We start from the raw sequence: 18,767 nt of genomic DNA, 5'->3' as shown, positions 1-18,767 counted from the left end.
ATTTCTACGGACACGCTTGCATTCAATTTCACTCACCTTCCTTCTTGACTCAGACATGCGTGAAATTGATCTTGTTATATGCATAGTTTCACCACCATATAGTTGGTTTGTTCATGGTTATCCGAAAAAAATCAAGTACTTTTTTTTTTCTAACTACCCTCCCAAATTCTAGAAATGAGAAAGGATCATTCTAGAAGATTTTTTAAAGATGTAAACAAAATTTCAGAATAACTTTCAAGTGTTGCGAAGGTTTGAAGGTTTCAAGTGTTCTATGTAGTATAAAAATCGATCTTTGATAGTACTTCACCAAGAATTTTTCAACTATTGCAAACAAATGAAAATGGAAAGAGTAGAAAATAAAATAAAATCACCGCCACTGCTCCTAGCTTTTCAGTTGGAATTTTTTGGTATGTAATTAAAGCCCGGTTAAAATCCCATTTATCCCCAGAATGGATAAGATCGCTTGTAAAAATTTATCCGTCAATGATGAAGGCATTTTTAATGATTGTTTAAAAAAAATTTGATGACATCAATAATTCAATTTTTCCATCAATTTTGCCGTTATACGGATAAATAACTTCAAATTCTCATTACTCGAGTATCCTTTTTCTTTAATTCTCATTACCACCTCGTTTATTTCTTTACAAACTGAATTTGAGGAGCATTTCCAATCAATTATAACTGCTAATAGTGTGAGAGTAAGATGCATAATCATATGTCAGTTTGTTGAATCGACTAGGCTAAACTTACGGATTAACACCTTTCTCGTTGAAATTAGATGTGCCAGACTTTTCACTCATATTATAGAATATGTTAGCTTATTAGTTATGATTAGGGAAGTACCTGTAAGTTGAATTAATACCAATATTTTCAAATAGAAAGAATAGACTAAAGCCAAAACAAATGGACAAAAGAAAATTAAGAAAGAATGAAAAAGAAAAAGAGGGAAGAGAGAGTTGTTCAGAGTTCTCCCCCCACAAAAAAAAAGTTGTTCAGTGAAAAAGAGAATCGAGTGGAGGAGTTCTTCGAAGAATGACACCGTCCCTCCTAAGAACTCTCCTTTCATACAAAAAGTACAGATAGATTTCTATAAATTATGCCAAAATCAGATTACTAGCCTTTTCTTTTAGCAATGTCTATTAAATGTCATTTGTTGTTACCAAAAGAATGTCACTTTGTAGTTGGCGGAGGTTGAAGTAAACTTAAACAAGACATAAGATGAGTTGCCAAAAGAACGTCACTTTCTCGATGGCCTAGTTTCATAAACAAAGAAAAAATCCTTAATTTTAAGTTTCGTTCCAATTATATCCCCAACTTTTTCTTGTCTTAAAAAAAAATTCTCAACTTTCAATTTAGCATAGACGAGATCCGCCAAGCTCGTGATCATAGCCTTCTTCTAGAACAAGCGCAAGCCCTCTCTTGAAGCTACGAAACCCAGATTTGGAGGTTGACCTTATATGTATACAATGGCCTGATTTGTAGGGTCAGAAGGAGAAGAAGGAGAAAAAAGGAAAATAAAAAGGAAAGAGAGGAAAAGAGAGAGGAAAAGATCGGATGAGGGTTGGGAGGATAGGGAAGATGAACGGTGTTTCAAATCCAAGTCAGCAGAGGGTGTGGATTTATTTTTTATGTGAAAATGCCACATTAGACGACTAACGATGAGTTTGGATGGAGAGTTAACCCAGGATAGATTTGGGACTAAATTAAAAGTTAAGGATTTTTTTAGGCAAGAAAAAGTTGGGCATATAGTTGGGATTAGATTTAAAGTTGAGTTTTTTTTTTATATGGAATTAAGCTATTGATATTGGAGGTAGAGAGGGGAAAAAGAAGATGATGGAGAGCTTGAGAGTTAAAAATGGAGATTAAGGACGTGCAAGACAACACTTATGGAGCATAAGAAATTCGTTTAGTAACGTGGCTTCAACTTTATTTTTTCAATTTTAGAGCATTTCTTTTGCTTTAGAAGTAGTTTTGGAGCCACTAAAAAAAGTAAAAAAAATTATTTTCAACTTCTGCTCAAAAACAAAAGTAGAAAAATTAACTACCAAAAGATGATTTCTAGAACAGAATTGTTGCAATGCGCTTCCTAAATTGACCCAAAATGAAGACAAGGAGATCAACGAATGTTTTTGGACAAAAATGTTCCTCATCATGCCATCGGAGGCTATTATTTGAGATTAATGGCTGTTTGCAATGGTCCTGATTTTCTAATTCTATTCCTTGGAACAAAAACGATAAGAAACATGTTTAGTAACGTAAATGGTTTTGATTCTGATTATGTTATGGAGAATTTTTTGGAGTAAAAATAAGAATAAAAAAAATGATTGTGGAAAAAAGAATCATTTTGAGAATCACAAAAAAGAACAAAGTCTCATTTCTTTTAAAAATATTAAGTCTGTGAGCTTCCTGTGGACTTATGAACTTTAAAAAAAAAATTAAAATTAGATTTGAAAATTTATTAACAACTAATCTTTTAAAATGCGTTTTTTTTAATCAATTAAAATTTAACAAAAAAATTTAAATTTTTTAAAAAAGGAGGGGAAAATTAAAAATTAAAAAATGCAAAAATGAAAAAAAAATAAAAAAAATAAAAAATGGGGTGAAATTTAAAAAATTTAAAAAAGTTAAAAATTTAGAAAAAGAAGAAAATTTTCAAAAATAATCATTGCCACCTAATCGTTTCAAGGATAGAAATTTTGTGTAATTACCAAATGCGTTATGATTATCTAAAAATTATCTAAGAAATAGAATCAGAAAATATGATTGTAATCAGAATTACTTTTTTTTTATATCAGAATCGTTGCCAAACAGGCCCTAAGTGGATACTACATACCCTTGTCAAAATTCTTTTTATTTTGCCAAAAAATGAGTATTATATTTACTTAAAAATTTCACTTGTGTTGCTTAAAATAATTAATCAATAATAAATATTGATATCATCGGCAATTATTTATATCTAAATATTTTCACGAATCATGAAAATATTATTCATTAATTTGTTTTTGTAAGTGATATAAACGATTAATAATAGAAACTGGCCTTGAACTTTGTCCAACGTGCAACGTCTATCATGAAATTTTAGTTTATTCAATATGATTCGCGAAGTTTGGTCCAACATGTAACATAGATTTTAAAATTTTAATTGTTCAAAAACAATTAAAATTTTAAAAATTACATCGAGCTAAAATTTAAGGGTCGCATTGCGCAAATTAGAAATTCAAATACACATTTCAATTTAATCATAGTTCCGATATCATCCGTACTATTTTCCCTCTTAGAAAATGGCATCACTTGAAGCCTATCGGAGGACGAAGTTTGTTCCTTTTTTAGCCCTTTCGGGGTAAAGACTGGACGAGATTGTGCAGGCGAACGGAAGTCCCTGAGATTGAAGGAGCTGCCCATTAGTGCAGAGGAAAGTATGGAGGAGATCCAGCAACGAAAGAGAAAGAAAACGAGAAGGGGCTCTGAATTATGTCGCTCCACTCCTCTCCAATCGGCCGATGAAGACGCTGCTCTGTGTCTGCTTCTAGCTTCAGTCTCCAAGATCAACACTGGAGACCACTCCGACCCTCTTTTTTCCTTGGCGTTAGTCAGGAAATGCTTGCGAAAAGTTCTCTCCTTTCTCTCGAAATTGGATGACCCAGGTTCGAGCTTTCGGAAGATACCCCTCACTGCCCTTTTCTCTGTGCTTCCTGTTCTGCTCAAATCCAAGTGAGCGCTCTCTCTCTCTCTCTCTCTCTAAACAGGCAATATCCCTCTGCGGAGTGGAATGGCTTAACGTTTGCTCCGGTTAATATTTGATTGATTATGCTTGACAGCAATCCGGATATTGCCTGTCTTTGTGCTAAGGTTGTGGGAATGGCCTCGCTCTGCGTGTTCGAAATGAACCAACAAATCGCTTCGGATGCGGAAATTTTGGAAAGCCTAGTATCGGGTTTGAGGAGTTCAAGTAGGAGAGTCAAATTGAGTGCGTGCTGTGCCGTTTCGGATTTGTCGACTAGTTTGGTTGGGCGGCAGAGGCTTCTTGAGCATTCTGCTTTGGAGACTCTCATGTGGGTGTACCTCTTTTACTTCTCTCCTTTGTTCTACCCCTTTATTTGTATGTTTGTTAGGGAGCATGATTGTTCTATTAGGCTTTGCCCCCATCATTTGTGTGTGGAGGAAATGTGGATTTTGAGTGCTTTTTATGGTTTTTCCATTCAAGAATGATTTTTTGTTTTTGCTTCATTTAAAACCTGAATGTCTCACAAGACGCTTCTATTGATTTAGGGCTTTCGGAATTTTTTCGACCAGACATTATATAAACTTTAGTATGGTGATTAATGAGGCTAGGTTATACAGCATAATCTCATTGTTTTTGTCTATCATTTGCATGTCTTTGTTATGGTAGTTGTTCATTCATGACTTGACAGCTGAAAAACAACAAAAATGTAATCAACAAATTTAGGACGATGTACTAACTCAACAATCGCTACTATGCTACATCTCTGTGTATTCTAAGACGCATTGACTGAATATGGTTGTAATAACTGATGTGATAGAATTGATAGAGCAGGACAATTTCCTTGTTGCTTTATTCTACATATAAGGTAGTCTGCTTATGCATGAGATAAATGAGTAAGATCTCTTATCCTTCTTTAAAATGGTTCATTGGGGCAAGGTTTCACTGGATGAGCTGCATAAGTACGCTAATATCTATCCTCTCATCAAGCTTCAGATGTCGACTACTGCTAACTTTCTCTTCTTTATGGTAGTGAGCAAATAAAACATTTGACAATACTATTATGACCCGGCCCTTTTTGTCAGACTCCTTGGATGCTTCTTTGCAATGGCTTTTTAAGTAAATTTCATGGGAAGTTATGATGTATGAATAATTACATTATGCGTGGAGTCTATTGATGGTTTATATGTATGTAGGTATATTGGTCTCTTTCCGTTGATTGAGAGGGGATGTAGGATGAGAAAATCATGCCATTTTTTTAGATATAGTCTATTGTTGATAAGTTCTCGGATTTATACTTACATTTGCTTCTCAATGTACATGTTTTCTTCCTTGCCCTGGTGGTTGTGGTTTCAGACTTACGATGCTCTTTCTTCAAGCTGTAGCTATTTATGTACATATGCCTGCCAGTGGCTTATTCTTTGCATATGTGAGCATGTTATGTGCAGTTATCTAATGATAATGTATGTCCTATATGGGTTGCTAAGCTCCTCGTTTTATAATGAATCAATTGGTTATGAACTGTTTTAAGTGATCCGTGAGTGGGCTTATTGGGGGACACACTTATATATTCATTCCTCAAATTACAATCTCGCATCTTGTTTATTGTTCTTACAACCTATCACTTGAATATATGAAGGGACTTTCATGGTTCACTCAAGTACTGGTAGATATAACATGAGCAAAGCTGGGGAGAAATTTCGATGTTGTTGTTATTACTTTAGCTGTTTTGTCGAATATGGCTGAGAATTGTTCTTCTTTCGTGCCGCGGTTTAGTTTCTTGTTTGAATTTAATAGCTACTGTGCGCTTAGGTTTGCTCAATTCAAATTTGATTGCCGACATCCTTATCTATCATCAGTTTGACTCATTATACCCACTAGGGTTTGCTATCTTCAGGTGGCCAAATATTTCATGGATTCTGTTGCATTATTCCCAGTGGACAATGGATTTAATAGGAGTCACATTACAGCTGGAAAGGAACATGAACTTCCTCTTTCACTTCTCGACGCTGTTATTGTACTTGTTAACTCATGTAATGTCAAGCAATCGGAAAGAGTTCCATCTGACCTCTCTGAAAGTTTCTTGTTCCTTTTGAAAGAGCTGTGGACTAAACTGCATCCTAGAATGTACAACTCTTTGGTGTGCAGCCAGCAAAAAGACTTGTTAAGCAATATGACAGTCAATGATCTGGCGGAGAGCATTTTCAGACTTTCGACCAGAGTCAAATGTGCCACTTTTCTGCCAATTGATCAAATCAAAAGAAGCATTTTTGGGTTACCTCAGTCTAGTTTCAAGGATTTTATTGCGGGCTATTGGGAAGTTTCACCTTTTCTCATAAGCAAGACCACAAGGGCTTTGGATGAGGAGGATATATTTAACTCTTTTTTGAATTCCATTAATCCTAAAGATGTTGTTCACCATCTTCTCTCTTCTGTCCTCCATTGTGCAGTCTCCTGCCCACCTATTGCTTCTGATGAGCTGGACATCCTCAATTTCCTAAAAAAACGAGAGAGATAGCTTGGGTATGCCCATAATCTACCAGTAGGATATAAGGGTGCTAAAAGCAGAGAGACTCTCTAACACTGAGAAACATCTTTTCCTCGAGAGCTTGAGTTCTTGCACTGAGTCTCATCATGTTTTTAGCTTTGATGATGTATTCACATGTGAAGAAGCGTACAAAGATGGTTATACAGTGGCCATGCGTGGTATAGAGTTCCGCTTTAAGTCCATCGCTGCTATCACTGAAGGCTTAGCGTCTTTGTTTGGTCAACCGTCTGTAGGTGCCAATCTATACTTGACACCACGCAATTCTCAGGGGTTGGCACGGCACTACGATGATCATTGTGTGCTTGTGTGTCAACTTATGGGAACGAAACAGTGGACAATTTCCTCTCCAAGGAATAAGCTTTTACCTCGTTTATATGAGCCGCTTGATGGTTCCCAAGGTTCAAATGTTCATACTGTACCAAATGAATGTACACAAATTCTGCTCAAGGAAGGAGATATATTGTACATTCCTAGAGGTTACATTCACGAGGCTCATACTACTAATGATGTACAAAAAGATTCTGCTGGTCTTTCCTTACACCTAACACTTGCCATTGAGGTTGAAGCTCCATTTGAGTAAGTTCTTGTTTGCACGGTTTTTTGTTTGATTAAGTGAGAAGTCCTGATATCCATTTTTTCTTATGCTTATCGTTATGATGTAAAGTTTGCATTTTGTAGAGACTCTTTTCATATGCCATTCTGAGATTTTAACCAAAACTATCATGATTTTGAAGCTCATGTTGGAGTAAGTACCATACGTTGCAATTTGTTTGTCTTAGCGTGCTGATACTTTTATCTAGTTTGATGGGAAGCTTCTAGATGAATCGCTAATTATATAGCTCTTTTCTGATTTATGGGCAAACCTGCTTTTTCAAATTTATTTGCATCTTTGAAATAGTGATCATATAGCATCCTGTAGATGCATTATCAATGGTAAGCTATTTCACTCGACATTCTATGCTGTGTTTAAGCATTACAGCTATTGATAGAAGGTGTCTGGTAAAATTGAGCAAATATTGTATGTGGCGTTTATATTTGCATAGATGAGGGTATTCTGTAAAAGCAGTCTTGTACATAGGATATTCGCATAGATGAGGGTATTCTGTAAAAGCAGTGTTGTATGTGGTTTTTGATTGTTGAAACTTGAAAACCACTTTCTACCCATACCAATGGTGCTTTTCAAGTAGGAGGTGATATACAAAGTATGTCTCTGAAGGATTTGGTCGAGATTTTGTTGTAAGGCTGGACGTCTGCAGGTTGTTATGTGTGCTAGGCAGATTGATCTTGTTTTATTATGAATGCGATGACATGTTAGTGTAGGCCAAAAATAGGCAATATAATAAAGGCATAAAGGGTGTGTAAGTGTAACACATAAGTGTAACCCATTTGTGATAAAGGCATAAGGGCAAGTTCTTTGTTCATGTATCAGGATATGACTGGTTCAGAGAGGGAACGACTGTTAATATCCTTTTAATGTTTTGTTGTGGTCGGGTTGTCCTACATACAATGCGCCCTCCACTGTACCACCATCCATGTCCTCCAAAGTCGGTTTAAATCCAGAGAAGACCGCTCTACACTCGGGAGGTCAACCATCTTCATGCAAAAGGAAGGGTCCAAATGCTTCCATGGATTGGCAAAGAAAACTCGCACTCTTTCATCCTCAAGCAAGTTGCCTGACAAATGTAGGTGCTTCTCAGAAAAGTATGTTGCTTATAATCAATCTCAATGTTGTTCTCACTACAAGTATTTTGCAGCTGCAAGTGTAATTAGATAGTCAATTGAAGGTAGAATCGATCAAGGAAATGCTAACCTTTCCGGGTTAGTGCAAAGCTTAAGCCAGAAAAGTGTGATCAGTGGTTCAATGGCTCAAGGGTCCAGTATTGTTAAGAGGTTGTTCAATCAGCCTTTGCCGTGTACTCCAAATAAATCATCGATTCCAAAAGTGCTGCCACAAGGGATTTCTTCTCCAACTGGAAAATGTGCATCCTCAATTGAAGTGTCTTCAAATGGGGGCTGCAGTAACAATACCACACCTCAAGAGGCTACCCCAACTCGCTGCACTTGTCTGCTAGAGATGGCGTTGTTGCGGTACTTAAGAATCTATATTAAGTAAATGGTAGATGAATGGTATTTTGTTTTTTCAAAAAAACTCTCTTCTAGTGAATGGTAAATGAATGTATTTTGTTTGCATATTATTATAATATTTAGATCTTGCTTTATCAATGTTATTAATTTTGTTGCAAAATTCGTCCCATGCCTGGTCGTTGTAAAATTCATGGCTGAACAAATTTCGTTGCCAAATTTATCCCCGAATAATATTCGTGGCAAAAAAAAAAAAATCGTCGAATCAAATTTAGAGACGAAAAGTTGATTTTGTCGCTAATTTTGCCACGAAAAATTTGGCAAAATTCATCGCTAATTGACTTTTGCCACAAAAAAATATTTGTGGCTAATATGGCGTCGCAAAATTTATCGACGAAATTTCATTTTCGTCCCTAATATCATCGTTAAATTTAATGACGACTTTAGCGACGAAATATATTTTCGTCCCTAAAGATACTTTTCGCGCTAAATTTTAGCGATGAAATGGAATTTTCGTCACTAAATTTTACGATGCCAGATTAGTCACGAATTTTTTTTCGTGGCAAAATTTGTCGCAAAAGTTAATTAGCGACTGAATTTTGCCAAATTTTTCATGGTAAAATTCATTGCTAAATCCTCATTTTTTTTGTAGTGAGCACTAGCTGATAAATATATGTAGACACTTCATAATTTTTTATGCTCTGATTACTCTCGCATTATGCATAATAATTGTTTGCAGATATTGAATAGTTTGCCGTGTCAGTTATATTTAACACAAGTCCATATAATGTCATGTCGGTTTTCCTCGATGCGAACATTTTCGATGGTTATTCTACTTTCGATCATTTTACGATCAGGCCACCTACTTCTAATTGCCATTGAATGCACCAAACTTTTAACTTCCTTGTAATTAATACTGTTTTACCGTAAGCTAACCCGTGAATGGTAACACAGTGAATATGCAACAATAACAATAATGAGACTGCTACAAAATTGTTTATATGTTCACCCTATTAGCACTTTGTTGAAAATTGAGTAATTCCTGGTTAAAGTGCATCAATTACAAAGAAATGAAGGTTATAACCAAAGTTTAGTTACCTGATTGCAAAATATTTATGATCGCCGATGACGTATTTGTTTGTTAAGTTAATTATGTAATTAACAACGAAATGATTTGTAATTATCCAAGGTTTATCAAGACGGAAGGTTCGGGGAGCTTGATAACATATATTCACTGTGACGACATGATTTGGGCGTCGTTTTCCATGGAAAAGAGGAAGTGTGGGATTTATGGTGAAAGCGTGCGTCGCGTGGAAACGATTCTTTCTCTTCTTTTTGGGGTATTGATCGACGTGGCGATGTCGTGTGCCTGCTTTTATGTTCCCGCTTATGGGATTTTAGGCCCTAGATGCGTGTAAATCTCGCCAATAAATCTTGTAGCTTATGGTCCATTTTGGGGAGAAGAGAAGGGGAGGAAGGAGAAATTTGTCCCAATAGATCCAGTGCAACATGGTTGTCGATCATGAGAGGTCGACATGAGTTACGTCTCAACCGACCAAGTCGATAGGGATCACGATCGGGGCAAGAAGTTATCGAGGATGAGGAGAATCACACCACTTGATCTACGGCTTGATGGTTCCGCTCCAAAGCGAGCCTGCCCAATGCGGATAGGGATCCGGGTGGGAAATCACCTAGGAAGAGGCGTCCCCATGATTTAACTACGAGAAATTCTTTCTTTTTTGTCCTTATAAATGTTCAAGAAAAAAAGTGATTTCTTCTCGAGTTATTTTCACGCAATAACACGAAAATGCAAAACTGGTAAATTCATCCAAAGTAAAAAAAAAAAAAAGGTGAACAGAAAAGAGAACTTGCACCACATCTAATCATCACTAAGTTAAATCTTTCCATAAATCTTCACAAAACGACCCAACAAGAACACGAAATTAGCGAGATCCAGTGACCGGCCCCTCAGCGGCCTGCTGGAAGAAGAAAAAAAAATAAAAAACTAAAACTAAAAATATGAAAAATATATATATTAAAATGTCATCTAAAATTATCACGTCAACTCCGACAATATAAATACCCATCAAAGTGTTTGATGTTTTTTGCGACGCAGCGAAGGCCTCTCCTTAGTCTACGAATTCACATACAAAGCACGGGAATAGTGTCGGGGAACAAAACATGTCGGTTCAGGATTCACCAATCCCATCTTCTTCTCCGAGTGAAGGAAGAAGCAGCGACGTGGTCAAACGCCGGTGGGCGGAATATCATGAGAGCGTATGGGGCGATTACTTCCTTAAATACGCCTCTTCCTCGAGCTGAACGGTTAGTATTTCTTCTTGCGTCTTTCTTACTTTGTTTTCTTGCCAATGCATACTGTAGACTCTAGCAAAAGTCACTGTGTTGGCGATAATTGATAGCGTCAAAGAATTAAGGTGTCCGTTTCTTCGAAGAAAACTGTTTTTGGGGAATTGTTTTCCGACTTTTCAAGTATTATTTGGATGACGAAAAACTAATCGATCTAATGGAAAAACATTTCCCATTAACTCAAAAGAACAAGCTTTGATTGGGTGAAAATAATGTCGCCTTTGGCAAGAAGGAAATCGCTTTCCCTAAACAACCTAACAAGCGAAAACTAGAACATTTTCCTTGGGAATGATTTTCATGGAAAGTATTTTCGTTTATCATGATGTTTTCAGTGAAATAAATGCGCCCCAATTTTTTAGATTATCGGGCAGCATCGATTCCGATAGTGCTTGATGAATTCGTTACACATCGAAAAACTCGCATCTTCTATCGCTACGTACGTCACCCATTATAAATGTTCAAGAAACATTTGTTCACAAAAATTTGTAACCAGAAAAATTTTGCAGTTGCACTTGAATGGAAAGAAGGTATATTTTTACATGCTGTGAAGGATATGATGGATCATAGCAATTACGCCATATGAGAGTAGGGCTGCTTTGGACAGAATTTCTTTATCATTTCGACTATCCCAGGCCTATGAATTTACTTGTGTTCCTTAATTTAACAAGGAGTTGTTCTTGGACGTCCTCGGAAAAAAAAAAAAAAAAGGTTCGTATATGCCTCCACCCCATCACTTGGAAAGAAAAAGGTAGCAACGAAGAAAGGAAAGAGGGAGACGATGGTTTTTGTTCTTCTGGCGAATGAAGTCGATCAATATTGTATGCACCCGACGAATTCAAACAGTTCCCTCCTTCAAAAACATCAATTGTACCGCTCCACCTAAATGAAATGATTTGGTCAACAATTATTCAATTCTAGAGAATATGTGACGCCCCGCTTCCCTTACGAGCACGTACATCCATAACACGCCGTAAGTGCTATCCCAGGATACTCTTCATGTACGGCGAATGAAAGGAAACTCGCAAGCGAGAAACGAAAGAAAATAAACCCAACTCCAGTCCATCGTCTCACTACATCCACTTAATGAGATACGGGGAAACTAAAAGACTTTATCCATAAAAAAAAAAAAATGCAAATAGATAAATACATACATGTCCGTACAAACGATACCACAAAAACAAAGAAAAACTAACAATATACACAACCGAGGTCACGGAGACAAGACGGCAAACCAAAAATGAAACCACCAGGCCCTAACCTAACACCGTCTCCAACAAAAAGTAGCATCAAAGTCGACCAACAGCAGAGACTCTAGAAAGTACTAGTGTCCTCGGCTTGGCTCGCGTCCTCGTCGGGATCATACTCAGAGGAAGACTCCAACTGCACTTCGATTGAATCCTCGTCCATCTCGTCATCCTCTAAATCCGAAATCTCTATTACTTCTAGATTTTCCTCTCTCGCTGGTTCTTTTTCGGGTATATTCCTTGAACCTACAATGGACGCTTCAACTTCTATTTCATCCCCGGTATGGTGGCACCAAGAAGGTACAACCCCTTCCGGCACATTTTAGGGCCTTAACTGTTCAGATACGACTCCGTTTACTTTACGAAACCATGCCTCGAACCTATGAGGCTTATAAGATGCTCCAGGCTCATCTACCCATACCACGCTTGTCCTTCTAATATATACTACATCTCCACCTTCAGGAAACTCCTCAATGTACCTAGTCATTTCTTGGGGTTCACCCAATCGGACGAGTAACATCTTCAATTTCTAGGATCCGAAAAAGAAAGGTCCCACGACGGGGTGAGATTTACATCTCGGTAAGGCAAGTCCTATCCCTAGGTTAGACCGACAGTTCATTCAGGCAAAAACAACATAAGCTCAATATGCATAGTAACGTGATGCATACATCAATCATACAAAGCACATGCATAACAATAAGTACCAATTACTCAATCATGGCAATATGTCTCATCATTTACTTAAGACGATGCCCATAACCAAACCAAGCCACGCCTTCCTTTCTTTCCACCTTCATTCGATTCCAGCCGCGTGTGAAACGCCTCGGGCTAGGTCCGCGTATTTACGCATCAGACCGTCTCATCGATAAAACCCACGTAAAACGTCTCGGGTTTTCAAAATCATCTCGGGCCTGTGTCGATACATCATAATTTCCGTCCCGCGTCACTTACGCATCGGGACGATGGCCATTTCCACCCCGCGTCTTTACGCATCGTGGTACCACAATTTTTCAAGCATGCCAAGCAATTCATCATAATCATGACTTCAAGTTCAAATATAGCTCACACATAGAGCTAACAATAAAAGGCATGTGAGAACATAAATTTTCAACAAGCAAGAGGCAATCAATACATATCAAGGCTATTCAATGAGTCTTTAAGCAATTGGCACAACGCGAATCACATATCAAACAACATCATCGTAACTCACCAAAATTTGCACAATCTTCATCATATTCACCCAATTGAACCCAATCGTTCTAGCCAAGGTATAAGAACTTTCTTACCTTAAGCTTAAACAGGAAAACACTTCTTTCCTAGCCCTTAAACACCTCGGCTCCCTCAATTTCAGAACCGGGCAGCAAGCAACCTAGAGGAAATCAATCAATTCATCAATATTCCTTCGCCTAAACGCCAAATCATCGATCATACACTTCCTCAACATATCACTCCACACCCTAACATGGCTCAAGGATCAAATTACATCTCAATTCCATCACAAACAGTCCCCTCCTAACTCAGCAAGAACAGAACTGAAACAGGGTACCCCCTGTTCTGTTTCAATCCAGCTCAAACAGTCCACAACTCAACCTAATCCTTCAATTTATCCATCAATATCCTTGTTAACACTAAGTTCTATGTATTAAGGGGCCTCACCGAAAATTTTGGCTCAAGGCGACACCAGTTGGTCCTCTTTTGGCGCTAATTCCTTCTGATCCGCCATTGGACAGTTTCTGCTCCTTTGAACACAACAGTGGTTCAAGGTCAAGATATCATTATTTTTCGCCCAAAAATTTACAGAAACATCATATACATGTCTACTAAACGTCACCAAAATTTGAGCTCAAAATTCGTCCGTTTGGTGGTCCAATGAAATACCAACAGCAGCCTACCTCTGGTTGAGTCAGTTTCGGCGACTCGCGGAAGATTGGCCGCCCTGAATTCCACAGTGGCTCAAACGGTGCACTTCCACTTGGAAAAGTTCGACAACAGGCTGATCTTCGCAGTGGTAGGTGGCTCACTGGCTGGTTGTCGACGGTTGGAAGGTTGGACGGCCGGGAAGTTGGCGATCAGAACTGGTCGGGTAAACTGTTCCTGTGCGTGAGGGAGTGAAGGGAGGAGAAAATGGAGGTAATGGTGGTGCTGATCTGCTCTTGCACGTGAGTAACCAGAAGGTTGAAGAAGAAGATGGCTCATTCTCATCCAAATCCTCTTAGGTGTCAAGCTCATTAATTGAGCTCCATGGATTAATGACATTTGTCATTATACACATAATATCACACTTTCCTTCCAATTTTGCCCCTCTAATTTCTGCTGATATAAATGGAATAAACAAATGACAATAATTCCCTTGTCCGATTAATAAAAATAGGGTCGAAGCTCTAGGGGCAAAATCGTCTTTTCACACCCTTCGTCCGAAAATCCATTTTTCATCGATTTTCATTCCCGACTAGGCGTCGTCCAATCTAAACTCTTTTTTTTTTTAACAAATCTTCATTTCCATTTTTTTTTCCATTTCTGAGATCCCATTTCATGATCGATTTCTCGTCGTCCGTAATTTCAATTTATCTCGAACTAACGGGCGGCTTTTGCGGACATTACGCGTCCTGACTCTGTGATTCTCATCACATTTAGAAAAATTCAAATCACGGCTATCTTGGTTGTCATGAAATCGCAAGGGTCTATTACTAGCCCCGACGGCCGCGATCGTCATAAATCGATTTAGGGAAATTTGCAAATCATACGTTGGTTATGCGGCATCACCCGCGTCCCAACCGTATAACACTAGCAATGAATCCCTTAATCGTTCTCGGATTAGCCTCAGCTCTAAATATTCCCTCAACGACCCTTATGGTCAAAATGCTGTTTTCGAAATGAATTTCCTAGGTCCACGTATCTCGTCACGCGTTAGCCTTTCCCCTTCGGTTAGTTAACTCGCGATTGATCGGATCCGAGCGAGATATAACTGAAATACTTCAACGGATATCTTACGGTCAAAGATCTCGAAATGACAGGAAAATCGGATCATCACAGAATAAATGTTAGATTTCATCTCAATGAAATGACTTAGTATCATTATTCACTTGTATGAGAATATGCATTGACTTTTCAGTTCAAATTCCTTGGAAGAGTGGAGGGACAAATTGAGGAATTGAAAGGAGAGGTGAGGAAGATGCTGACTGATGCCGCGGATAAGCATTCACAAATGCTTCACTTGATTGATCAAATCCAACGCTTGGGAATTGACCACCATTTCGAACGAGAAATAGATGAGCAATTGGAACAAATCCACAAAAGTTGTTCTAAACTTGATCATGGAGATTTTAGGGGAGATGACCTTCCTGTGGTTGTTCTTATGTTTCGACTACTGCGACAACACGGTTACAATATTGCATCGGGTAAGTCTTAAACTTAACGAACCATCCGATAAGAAACCCATTAAGAATTCCTTCTTAAGAAAATTAATGCAGCAAAATTAACTATTGACTCATTCGAATTTCAGGATAAACTAGTGAAAGAAAATATAGAACATTAACTAGGTGTATCGCCTTCCTAGTTTCGAATCGATTTACGTCTTTTTTCCCATGTTGGTTGGTCGCACAGAGGTCTTTAACAAATTCAAGGACAGTGAAGGCAACTTCAAGGAATCACTCGTCATGGATTTGCGCGGATTGCTGAGCTTATATGAAGCTTGCCATTTAAGGTGCCATGGCGATGCTATTTTGGAAGAAGCACTTCCTTTCACTATAACTAGCCTTGAATCGATCGTTGAAACGAAAGCGAGCACTAATCTTGCGAAACAAGCTGGTCACGCCCTAAAGCAGCCCCTTCGCAAGGGTTTACCAAGACTTGAGGCGAGGCATTATATTTCACTTTACCAAGAAGAGCCTTCACATGACGAGGTCTTGCTTGCCTTGGCTAAACTAGATTTCAACTTACTGCAAGAGCAACACCGGACAGAACTTGGCAGGATTACAAGGTCATCTAACTTCACGTGATAGTATTATTCTGGTTGTGTTTTTCAAAGGTTTCCTCGTCTCGTTTCAATTCACCCTTCTAAATAGCGCTTTTGAATGTCCTTTACTAGTGAAAAAACTACTTTGAACCATGCGAGTTCATCGGGCTAATGTACTTTCAATAATGCTCGTGTTCATATGATCATAGGTGGTGGAAGGACATAGATGCCGCGAGGAAGTTCCCATTCCCTAGAGACAGGATTGTGGAGTTGTTCTTCCGGATGGCGGGAGCAAATTTCTAGCTGGAGTTTGCCGTGGCCAGAGATATACTAACCAGAACGATTGCCCCGATTTCCATTCTCGATGATATATACGATGTCTACGGTACCCCGGAAGAACTTGTACCCTTCACCGAAGCAATTGAGAGGTAGGTGATCCACATTCTCTTTCTCAAACTTCCGAATTTGATCGATTATGTGTAGAGCAACCGTGTCATTTTCAAGGGCTTGAATTCGGGTGGGATGTTGCTGCCATGGATGGGCTACCGGAGTACGTGCAAGCTCATTAAAAGGAACTTCTCGATCTCTATGATGAAATCGGGAATGAACTGGCCATGAGAGGAAGATCGTATCGCCTCGCCTACGCAAAAGATGCTGTAAGCATCATCGGCACATTTTACATGCATCCAACGCAGTTTTTCTCTCTCTCGGGAACCGGACATTCTTGTTTATTGTTTGAATTCCTCAAATGAAGAAGCAAGCGAGAGGTTACTTCCACAAAGCCAAATGGTTCCATATCGGCTGCACGCCGACGCTGGAGGAATACATGTCCCTTGCATTGTTAATGACAGGGTACGAAGTGATAGCGATCACAGCACTTGTTGGAATGGGCGATGTAGTCACAAGAGATGCTTTTGAATGGCTGCTTGGCGACCGCAAGATCTTGAAGGCTTCCCAAATCATATGTAGGCTCATGGATGACATTGCTTCTCACCAGGTATAATAAAATCATAATTTTCCTCCGATGATCCGACAAAATTAGTTCGACCACTGCTCAACCTGGAAACAATGTCGACCTTACTAATCACACCAATGTCATCGACATACGGTTTGAGCAAAAGAGGGGGCACGTAGCATCTTCGGTGGAGTTGCTCGTGAAAGAAAATGGTGTCTCGGAGCAGGAAGCTGAGGAGGAACTCCGGAAACTAGTAGATGATGCCCGGAAGGACATCAATGAAGAGTTTCTTTGCCCGACCGCGGCCCCAGCACCGGTTCTCACGCTAATTCTCAACCTCTCGCGGGTGATCGATGTGTTATACACCAACGGAGATCATTACACCAATTCTAAGACCAAGCTAAAAGATCATATCACGTCGCTCTTTGTTAGTCCTTTACCAATCTGAAGTTTAAATGAAACGGGGTCCCACCAATTTGGTATTGACAATAAAGGGTCTGTCAATCGGGCCTTTGAACTCTCTATTATTCTTGGATGCGTGGGGGAAAATATCATTACTAGCACGTACTTTCAAAGTTGATTTGATTACTCATAATTTCCCTTTTTTCGTCTTAAATTCTATTTATCTTATGATTTGTAATACTCCAAAAAAAAAAAAAAGTTTGCTTTACCCAATTGATTCTAACTTTTCGATGATGCGCCTAACTATCCTCTTTATAATAACCTATTTAAAGAATATTCCTTCATAACTTTTACTTAGAATTTCATAAGTTCTCTTTATGGTGTTATGTTCTCTGAGTTCTATAGTTCGTACTATTCCACAGAAATCGTAATCTACCTAAGTTAATAGTAATTTTTTTAATTTATTGTTAGGAAAATATCTCATTGTTCATCATTTTCCCTTACACTTCGTAAATTTTTTGCAATCCATGTGTCGATGATTCTCCTTACTCATCCTAATCTTCTTAAATCACTGTAAATTTCATCACCTTTGCCGCCATAAGTTTCCTTTAATGTCAATAAATTACCATAGAAAACCGGTTTTGCGGACCAAATCTGACGGGACCACCCTTTTTTTTTACTTTTTTACCCCACAATGATCCACCTCGAATGCAGGACTAGTGTCCTAAAAATACTCATAAAAATTCTCGGGAAAGTTTTTACAGTAAAATCATAACGATAATTTCTTAAATGTTAATGTTGACACCCAAAATTCAACCTGAGCCCAAGCAGGCAGGAAGGTCGTGGCCGAGGATCGATTAAAGGATAGCCTATAACGCGCTCCCGACACGATTAAAGGATATGCCTGTAACGCGTTGGCATCTGAGTATAGGTCGTGGCCGAGGATCGATTAAAGGATAGCATCAGCCACAATGAGTAATAGGTACACAATACATATATCCAAGCATGGGCTTAAGTATACTACAAGTGCTAAAACTTGTGTACGACGCTCATTTTAGTGTCAAAACTTTCAAAACGATCGCTTAAGTACCAAAATTTTTTAAAAAAGATCACTTGAGTGCCAAAACTTTCAAAACGACCACTTAAGTGCTAACTTTTTTTAAAAACGATCATTTAAATGTCAATTTTTTTAAAAAATAATCATTTTAGTGTCAACTCCACCGAGCCATGTCTGCTCAAATATTAATAAATAAAAAAGCACATGTCGGATTTTCAATAAGCCACGTCAGCTCAAATTGGAGTTAGCACTAAAGTGATCGTTTCTAAAAGAAGTTGACACTTAAGTGATCATTTCTTAAAAAAGTTGGCACTTAAGTGATCGTTTTGAAAGTTTTGGCAATAAAGTGAATTTCGTACACAAGTTTTGGCACTTCTAGTGTTCTTTAGCCCTAAGCAGGGAAAATGAAACCAAAGGTTCAATTGCCTATTGGATA

General features: G+C 38.3%; 1 protein-coding gene and 1 pseudogene across 1 annotated transcript; both read left to right on the top strand.

The window, feature by feature from the left end:
* Nucleotides 1–3,393: 3,393 nt before the first annotated feature.
* Nucleotides 3,394–6,981, top strand: LOC115729689. The gene is made up of 3 exons (XM_048285870.1): nucleotides 3,394–3,711; nucleotides 3,819–4,052; nucleotides 6,172–6,981. Exons 1-3 carry the CDS (start codon nucleotides 3,419–3,421, stop codon nucleotides 6,194–6,196), a joined length of 552 nt encoding a protein of 183 aa, XP_048141827.1. The 5' UTR covers nucleotides 3,394–3,418; the 3' UTR covers nucleotides 6,197–6,981.
* A 3,539-nt stretch (nucleotides 6,982–10,520) lies between these two features.
* Nucleotides 10,521–17,426, top strand: LOC115729688 (annotated as a pseudogene).
* The last annotated feature ends 1,341 nt before the right edge of the window (nucleotides 17,427–18,767 follow it).

The sequence above is a fragment of the Rhodamnia argentea genome, chromosome 9 (assembly GCF_020921035.1).
Source record: "Rhodamnia argentea isolate NSW1041297 chromosome 9, ASM2092103v1, whole genome shotgun sequence".
Classification (NCBI taxonomy): domain Eukaryota; kingdom Viridiplantae; phylum Streptophyta; class Magnoliopsida; order Myrtales; family Myrtaceae; genus Rhodamnia; species Rhodamnia argentea.
The sequence above is the reverse complement of the archived record's forward strand: the minus strand, read 5'-3'. Positions and strand labels throughout refer to the sequence as shown.

Coding starts and splice junctions, on each gene's coding strand:
- LOC115729689 (XM_048285870.1), top strand. CDS start 3,419: ATGGAGGAGATCCAGCAACGAAAGAGAAAGAAAACGAGAAGGGGCTCT. Junction 3,712..3,818: donor CCTGTTCTGCTCAAATCCAA/GTGAGCGCTCTC, acceptor TATGCTTGACAG/CAATCCGGATATTGCCTGTC. Junction 4,053..6,171: donor TCTGCTTTGGAGACTCTCAT/GTGGGTGTACCT, acceptor TCCATTGTGCAG/TCTCCTGCCCACCTATTGCT.